Raw genomic sequence first — 8,614 nt, forward strand, 5'->3', positions numbered from 1 at the left:
TATGTTAGTGGGGAGGTGTCCTATTTTCTACTTTTAGTCCTAAGTATAATCGGTGATCCAACAACACATCAACGCTGTCCATCCTTCTAACCAACATAGGTCTGCCTTTTAATCTGAAAAATTTTGGAATGAACTTGGGAGTGTGGCATTCAAAATACCCTAGTTGAACTAGGTGGAGGCTTTTCCTTTTACCTCAAAAACGGTTAGCAGTTACTGTTTTATCGAAACCGTTGCATGGAACTTAACCAATACCTTTGTTTTGTTTAAAGCAAATCCTGGCTTTGGCGCCCGCTAATCTCCAGAGCCGGTCCATGGTGAGGCCTTTGGAGCTCTTAAGCCCAACGCAGGGCTGCACCTCAGAGGCGGATGCTCTCAAGCGAGAGCTCAGCAGCATCAAGAGCTGCTATGAGGCAGCCAAAGGTGACCTCGGCAGGCTTCAGGCAGAGCTGTCCCACAAGACGGCAGAATGCAAAGCCCTGGACTGTGAGTGTGAACGGATTAAGCAGGAGTCGGACCAGCAGATAAAGCAGCTGGAAGACGCGTTGAAAGACGTGCAGAAGAGAATGTTTGATTCAGAAGGGAAAGTGAAGCAGATGCAGACCCACTTTCTTGCCTTGAAGGATCACCTGACGAGTGAAGCCGCTGCAGGGAGCACCAAGGGGACGGAGGAGCTGAAGGAGCAGCTGAAAGACATGAAGGCTAAGTATGAGGGAGCCTCAGCTGAAGTGGGCAAGCTGAGGAATCAGCTGAAGCAGAACGAGCTGTTAGTGGAGGAATTCAGGCGGGACGAAGCGAGGCTGGTGGAGGAAAACAAAAAGTTGCAGAAAGGACTTGGCATGTTGAAGGTGGAACGTGAAAAAAGGGAGAGGACTTTTTCCGAGGCAGAAGAGCAGCTGAAGGAAACGACAGTGAAATTGGCCAACAAGTTTGAGAAGATGAAGAGTTCTCTCTCCAGCGAAATTGACGAGAAGGACTGGAAGCTGGCAGAGTTGGAGAAAGAGCGTGAAAAGTTGTGCACGGAGGTCCAGCATCTGAGGACGGAGCTCGAGAAGCAGAAGGCTCAGTTGGCTCACTATGTGAAGCCAGAGGAACATAAGCATGTCAGAAGCAGGTATGAGCAAAGGGCCCGTGAGCTGGAGAAGGGGCACCTGGAGCTTAAACAGAAAAACCAAGCCTTGCAGAAGGCACTAGAAAGGGCTCAGGTGGACCACAGCCTCCTCAAGCAGCAGATGGAGACCCTCAGGGCTGAGGTGAAGACCCAGTATGTCCCCGTGAAGGTCAACGAAGACACCAGGAAAGTGGTAGGAGAGCTGAACAAGAAGGTGACGGAGGCCACGGAAAAATATCACCGGTATAAAGGAGAAGTAGAGAAACTACTAGCGGAGAAGCTGTCACTACAGGAGAAGATCAGTAAGTTTCAGACCATTTACATTCCTCCTGAAAAGCATGAGAAGGAAATAGGAGTCTTGAAATCGACCTTGGCAGACTTACAAAAGCAGCTTAATGAACTTAACCAAAGATATGAAAAAGAGCAGGCCAAAGTTTCCGAATTGGTTACTAAAAATGCGGCTCTCCGAGAGGTCATGAAGGAGCAGTATGTCTCTTCAGAAACTCACGAAGAGGCAAAAACGGCCTTGAACATCATGCTGGAAAGGACAGGTGAAGAATTGTCAGACCTGAAGGAGAAGATGGAAAAGGTGAAGCAGGAATGTTTGAAAGTCAACGAGGAGAATGGTGCACTGAAACAGAGGTTGAGGGGGCTGCAAAGTCAAATGCAGGCCGAATATCTCAGTACAAAAGACCATGACAGTAAAGTGGCTGCTCTGAATGCGACTATTCAGGACCTTCAGAGAAGCAACTCTGCAATGCAGGCAAAGTACCAAGAAAAGCAAGAAGAAGTTGCCCAATTGCATGCAGAGATTGAAGCCCAGAAGAAGGAGATTGACTTGATCCAAGAATGCATCAAGTCCAAATATGCTCCCCTTGCCAGTTTGGATGAAAAGAAGCGGGACTTTGAGGCAACTGTGGTGGAGCTGAAAAACCAGCTCCTGGAACAGGGGGAACAGCTCAGAATAAAAGAGGAAGAAATCCAGAAACACACCGAGGAAATCAGAAAGTTAACAGCAGGGATCCTGACGGTCCAAAATGATCTGCAGGAAAACTATATCCTTGCAGAGAAATACCATGCAATGGAGGGAGCGTTGGCGGCCAAGGCGGACGACCTGAGCAAGGAGTTAAGGGAGCTGCAGCAAAGGTTTGCCGAGGTCACGGGGGAGAAGGAGCGGCTCCAGGAGGAGAGCGCCAGGCAGCGCTCAGAGGTGCTCCTCCTGCAGAGCCGCCTGCAGGGCCAGTACGTTCCTCGGGAGCAGGTGGAGGCCCTGGAGAGGAAGCTCAGCTGCACCATTGAGGGCCTGAAAGTGGAACTTGACAGCCAGGCCAGCAGAAACCAGCAAGAGCTGCAGAGAGCTCAGGCGCTGCAACAGGAACTGGCCCATCTACAGGCCACCTCGGTGCCCCTGGCAGAACACTCCCAAATCAGAGCAAGGCTAGAAAAGGAAATGGCTGCTCTCCAGTCCGGGTGGAGGGAGAAGGAGGAAGAAAACCAAGCCAGAAAAGAAGAGGTCTCCCGCCTACACTCTGACCTTCAGAGCACGAAGCAAGCCCTAAGCAAGCTGGAGAAGAGAGAGGTGGTGGAGGCATCTGAGCACAAGAGGGTGAGGAGCAGGCTCGAGGGCCAGGTGAGCAGCATGGCTGAGAAGCTAGCTGAGCTGACTAAAAAGATGGAGAAGCTGCAAGACGATTCGCTGAAGGCAAACGCAGAGGAGCCGTCCCCGAGGGACGAGAAGGAGCTGCTTCAGCCAAGAAATGTCAACATTGAGCAGGAAATCAAAGACCAGAAAGAGCGGTGCGACAAGTCTTTGAGTACCATTGTGGAGTTGCAGAAAAGGATCCAGGAGTCTGCCAAGCAGGTGGAGGCCAAAGATAACAAGGTGAGCCAGTTGAAACAGGGAAGCTGAGGTGTCTAAGGAGGCCAGGCTGACTTCTCCTAGCGTAGGTTTCCTTCCAGTAGCTTTGGAATGGAGGAAGCCATTAGAGAAGGGTTGCTTCCATAAAGCGGCATTTACACAAACCCCCAAGGACATTGAATTGCCAGTAGTTGATCTCTTGAGGACCTTTACGGGATTTCCAGGTGAGCAAACGGTGCACTATCAGGTTTTGTGCTCACATTTTCCTCTGCAGACATTTGGGTTCATGTGTGGGGAATTTGAAGCCCTGCCACTGTTTTTTCACATCTTGGTTTAATTACAGCGTGCCCACCATCTCTGTTTGAGCGCCTGGTAGCTCCCATGTCGTCACTGTAGCGTAGCTGCTGGCAAGCTCCGAGGGGACGTTGCATTACCACAGCATTGCCATTGAATAAAAAATAATACCTTGGTCAGTCATCATCTTAAAGCGCTCCGGAGTTTGGCTTTCTGACCTGAAGTCTCTCTCAATTTGGGTGGCCTGCATTCCTCCTTCCTCCTGTAGTTGGGATGGGTGGAGTAGCAGGTCGTCATTCCAGAGCCGTTGATGTAGCTAAAACAAAAGAGACAAGAGCTGCTCCGGGTGGAGATGTCTGCACTTGTTTCCTACTTCCTTTTTATGTTAGGCAAGAATTCAGTGTGAAAATGGGGCCGGCTCTCTCTTGTGGGCAGAGCCAGGTTTCTGTCCTCTCCTAGGTGAAACCTGCCCCAATCCCAGGGACTGGGTTGTGTTCCTTCTCCCTGTTTGTGAGCCAGGGGTGATGGGAGGCCGGGGCTTTCTTGTTCTTTTCATGGAAATGTTATCAATCTCTCTCTCGAAGATAACGGAGCTTCTCAATGATGTGGAACGGCTCAAACAGGCTCTTCATGGCCTCTCACAGCTTACCCACAACATTCCTGCACAGAGGCAAATCCCACAGATGGAGGTGCTCCAGAACCAGGTGAAGACTCTGCAGCAGCAGCTGGCTGTAAGTAGGACTCTGGGACCCATTGCAGGGGCTTCGGAGCGCCACCCTTAGATCTGGTGGGAGAATAATATCTCAGTCCTTGCGTAACTTGCAGCTCTGCACATCTGCAGAAGAAACCTGAGTGTGTGGCTCCTCCTTCCATTAACACTTGTTTCCTAGAAAAGAGAATATATATTGCTGTGCTACCCCTCTCACTCACACATACACACAAAAGTGTGGCTTTAGGAAGCTTATTAATGTTCCCCAGCAGTTCCCTTTACCCAGCCTCAGAACTGTCCCAAATAAATCCAGCCACAAGCAGGTCAAGGTTAGTCCACAAAGCAATTGCCAACAGTCCATAAAACAATGGGAAATTGCTCCAACAAAGGAGGCCACCAAACAAACTTAACTCCACCAGGCCATACTGACAACTCCTACACCTACAGGAGTTAACTTGGCTAGAGACGTTCAGAGTCTCCAAGGCACAAAGTCAAGCAGGAAGCCCAAGGAAAGTATAGCCGTAAATGAAACACGTTGTTTGCAGCAACGCTTCTCTCTGCCTGCCGTGATGAATAGTTTTGGGTGTAACCCATCAAGACGGGCAAGGGCCTTCTCCAAGTAATCTGGCAGATCTCCATTGCTCTTGTCTTTCCTCTGCCTTGCGTGCTCTCAGATCCACCATGGAAGGTGGCCCCTCACTGACCTGCAAGCTGTGTCCAGCCACAGCCTCCCTGTAAAACTCTTTCAGGCGTCCCCCGTCAAAGTCATTAATTAGCCCAGTTCCTGACATGCCCAGGAATGAGCTCATCCTCCCCTGGGCTGGCCTCCGAGGAAGAATTAGAGTCGCCCAAGGGAGACATCACAATAGCTTAGGGGGAAAAGTGTGGCTCCTCTCTGATCTTGGTTGTTCCTTGCAGACGCCTCATGATCTGACTCGATCCCATCAGTCCATGGCTAGTTTGCAAGCAAACAGCCAAGCTGAGAGAGCCGCAAGGGTTCCTTGACGGATGGGCTGTCTGTCTATCCAGTTTATTTGCCACCGATCTTGTATACAACAACTTTGAGTGGCTTACAACATAAAACAATTAAAAATATTAAAACCCACGATCACAGAACACAGTGGATACAGTCCTTAACATCAGATGGGGAAGAGCAGGGCTGGACCGGTGGGGGGGGGGGGGGGGGGGGGGAGTTTCAAGTCAACCACCTGCAGTAGGAAGCTCCTCCCCTGGATCCCCCAAGCCCTCTGGCACCGCCGGGTCTTCAGGCTCTGAGGGGAGGGAGGGAGGGAGGGGGGGAGGGGGAAGACCTTCTAGAGGGCAGAAGCCACGCAGAAGGCTCTTCTCCAGGAGCCTGCCAGCTTTTAAAATCTTTTCCTTTTAAATATGGGTGGTGGTGTTTTTTCCTGGTGTATGCCAACGTTTTACTCTGCAAGGAAACCAGCAAGCTCGGAGAACCCCAAGGACCCCTGACTGTCAGCACTGGATTAAAACCTCAGGAGGAATTCCCAGGGGTGTCCCTTGGGTGACAGCTCCCCCCTCCTCAACCAGAGGGAAGGGTAGAAAACTAATGGAAGTCTCCTCCTGTGTTTTAGGATGCTGAGAGGCAGCACCAAGAAGTCATCTCAATCTACCGGACGCACCTTCTGAGCGCTGTTCAGGTGCGTGGCCTGGCGGGGGCTTTGGGGAGGGAGGTTTGCTTGGCCTCCCCTAGGACAACGGCCGTCTCCTTTAAAGGAGGCTTCTCACTCAACCGTCCAACCTCAGAGCAGGAAGGGACGGGTCTTCGGTGTTCACTTGTTTACTTTCTTAAAGGTCTCCTGTTAATTTTGCAGGGTCACATGGATGAGGATGTGCAGGCGGCCTTGCTCCAGATCATCCGCATGCGCCAGGGGCTGATTTGCTAGGGGAAGGGAGGCCCAGCTGGCTCCGCCGGCTGCAGCCACTTTGCCAACTTCTGAACGCCCCTTAATGCTTAGGAGATGGTAACACTCCCCCCCCCCCCACCAGCTGCTTGTAGCAGGAATATGGAAAAATATTTACACAAACCCATTTGTAAACAAAAACGAAAAGATCACCTGTGATTCTGAAAACAGACGTTTTCCATTTATAGGTAGTCAAAATGATGACCAAAGCAAAGTTCTCCGGAATGTCGGATTGACAGCCCTAAAAGGCGGCTAACCCCACCCCCTCCTTGCAGGTGCCAGGTCCTGAGCTGGGGGGGGGGGGCTCAGCAGTGGGCCTGCGTCTTCTGGCCCAGGCGGGGGGTGTCCTCCTGGGACTGGCCCCCTCGGCTCCCCGGTGGCTTGGCTGGCCAAGCTGCCTCTTTGAAGACTAGCTAGAAGTAGTGATGCCTTTTTATTGCAGTTTTCTTGAGAGAAAAATACATCAGATAATATTTTGCTTTTTACAAGATAGTTTTTCACAGAGTGTTGATTACTGATTTATTTGTAGTTTTAAGGACAGCAGGACTGGGATAGATAAAAATGAAAAGCTGTTATGAAACCTTGAAATACAGCAGCCTAAAATTTGTGTTTGATCATCCATTACTTTTTAAAAAAAGAAGAAATCAACTTGTTTACAGATAAGCTAATCAACAACTAAAACAGTTGGAGAAATTTAAAAAAAAAGTTTTTTTTAAATGCAGAAACCAAAGAATACCTGGGCCTCTTGTGGTGGGCTTGCCTGTACTGCGGGACCCTCCCCCCGCTCTTCCCCAGCCACGCGTTGGAGGCGGGTCGAGGGCTGAAGACACGCTGGTCCTTTCCCGATCTGTGGCCTCCGTCTTCCTAGAGCAGCAAGTGCATCTGTTCAGTTACCAGGGAACGGAACTGCGTCCTTAGGTACCTTCAGAGCACTGGTGGCCCTGGCCGTCAGCGGTGGCTCCCTTCCACTTGGAGTCCTGAAAGACCCCTTCCTTCCTTCCTTCCTTCCTTCCTTCCTTCCTTCCTTCCTTCCTTCCTTCCTTCCTTCCTTCCTTCCTGTGGGGGAACTGCTCCTGCTGGGAGGCCTGTGCCTTAGCTTGTGCCAATGGGATTCAAACAATGGGCCCCAATTGTGCAAATTCTTTGATTTTATGCTAAGCTGATTAATAGCAGCATCTTAAAATACAGTATTTTGTAAATTATGTATGATAATCCACTATAAAGGGTATTATTTATGTAGGAAAAGCCTTTTGGTGAGAAGATTAACTTGGGATAGATGTTAATGTGTTTTAGGAATAAATATAAAGGACTGGAAAGCTTGGAGTTGCTTTTTTAAGTAACTCTCGAATAGTTCCAAAAGCAGATATATGGCGTTCTGGGTTTCTGGGAAAAAAATCCACCTTTTTACATGGAAATATTAAAAGCAGATTGCTTCAAAAATGCCAGTTACTGATGTTAAGCGTCTGAAGACGAGCATGATCTTAAATAATTGCAAAGCCACCCTGTATCTGTGCTAAGACCGAATGTTGTCCTGGTGGACTTCTGAAGATGGCTCCTTGATTGGCAAGTCACTCTTGCCACGAGCACCTTAATTGGAGATTGGCGGTGGTGCTGCTTCAACAAACTGACAGTTGACTCTGCCGTCTAGGGTGCTGGTCAAACACAAAGGCCTGGATTTCCAGGCAATTGGGCATTCCTGCCCTTTGCCTACGTGCAAAGACCTTCCAGGCACAGAGAACTAGAGGGTGTTGGGCTGCAATGGACCGCGGGCTCTATTGCCATTTTTCTGAGGCAATAGGAATTGCAGCTGATTGTAAACAGAGAAAAGGAAATGGGGAAAGTTAACCTGTGCAGAGGTTGGGTGGGCTCAGAATGTGTAGGGAGAAGGTTGATTTCAAAACTGGTAATTTCAGTGAATGCCTCTTCGTTTGCTTTTCTGGAAGGCTTAGAGTAACCAGTTCACCAAGTGCTCTTGTTCTCAGCAACTTGAATAACTGAACAATAATTGTCTGATTTTGATGTACTAATACTTAAAAGTATTATCATTCTCTTTTCTCTGGGAGACATTTATGTATTTCTAGTCTCCCTTTTACACTACATATCAATAAATGTTTATTTTCTGTGTCACTTTTCCTGGGCTTTATTGAAATGACATGCTGCCGTTTCGGTGGGTGAGATGGGATACCGCAAAAAAATCCTGGAGCACCAGGGAACTAACATAGGACTGAAAAAGAGCTGATGTGGTTCCCATCTTCAAAAAAGGGGAGAAAAAAAACCAGACACAGGAAACTAACATCAATACTTGGGAAGATATTGGAAAAGATAATAAAAAAACAGATCTGCGAATATCTACAAATCAGTAAAGTAATAACTAGAAGCCAGCATGGATTTGTTAAAAACAGATCATGCCAAACCAATCTTATTTCATTCTTTGACATAGTAACTAAATTAGTAGACCAGCGAAATGCTTTGGACGTAATATACTTAGACTTCAGCAAGGCATTCGACAAGGTAGACTACAACCTACCTCTTGGTGAACTAGGAAAAAATGTGAGATAGATAGCATCACCATCAGATGAATTTATAACTGGCTGACAAACCATACGAGTAGTCCTTAATGGGTCTAGGGTGTTGGCTACTCCTACCAGCTTAGTACCATCTGCAAATTTGGTAAGTTCCCCTTCTATTCCCTCATCTAAGTGGTTAATGAAGATATTGAA

At 48.6% G+C, this 8,614-nt stretch overlaps 1 protein-coding gene across 6 annotated transcripts in view; it reads left to right on the forward strand.

Annotated features, from left to right (window-relative positions):
* Positions 1-8,021, forward strand: part of UACA (uveal autoantigen with coiled-coil domains and ankyrin repeats) — a 33,696-nt gene extending 25,675 nt beyond the window's left edge. For all 6 annotated transcript variants that reach the window (XM_026709443.2, XM_026709444.2, XM_087941779.1 and 3 more), the window contains exons 16-19: positions 270-2,990; positions 3,845-3,991; positions 5,565-5,630; positions 5,805-8,021. In XM_026709443.2, coding sequence (XP_026565228.1) covers positions 270-2,990; positions 3,845-3,991; positions 5,565-5,630; positions 5,805-5,876 — 3,006 coding nt within the window. In that variant the 3' untranslated portion in view covers positions 5,877-8,021. The remainder of the gene's footprint in view (positions 1-269; positions 2,991-3,844; positions 3,992-5,564; positions 5,631-5,804) is intronic.
* The last annotated feature ends 593 nt before the right edge of the window (positions 8,022-8,614 follow it).

This window comes from Pseudonaja textilis, chromosome 13 (assembly GCF_049901715.1).
Source record: "Pseudonaja textilis isolate UNSWEBS1 chromosome 13, rPseTex1.2, whole genome shotgun sequence".
NCBI lineage: Eukaryota > Metazoa > Chordata > Lepidosauria > Squamata > Elapidae > Pseudonaja > Pseudonaja textilis.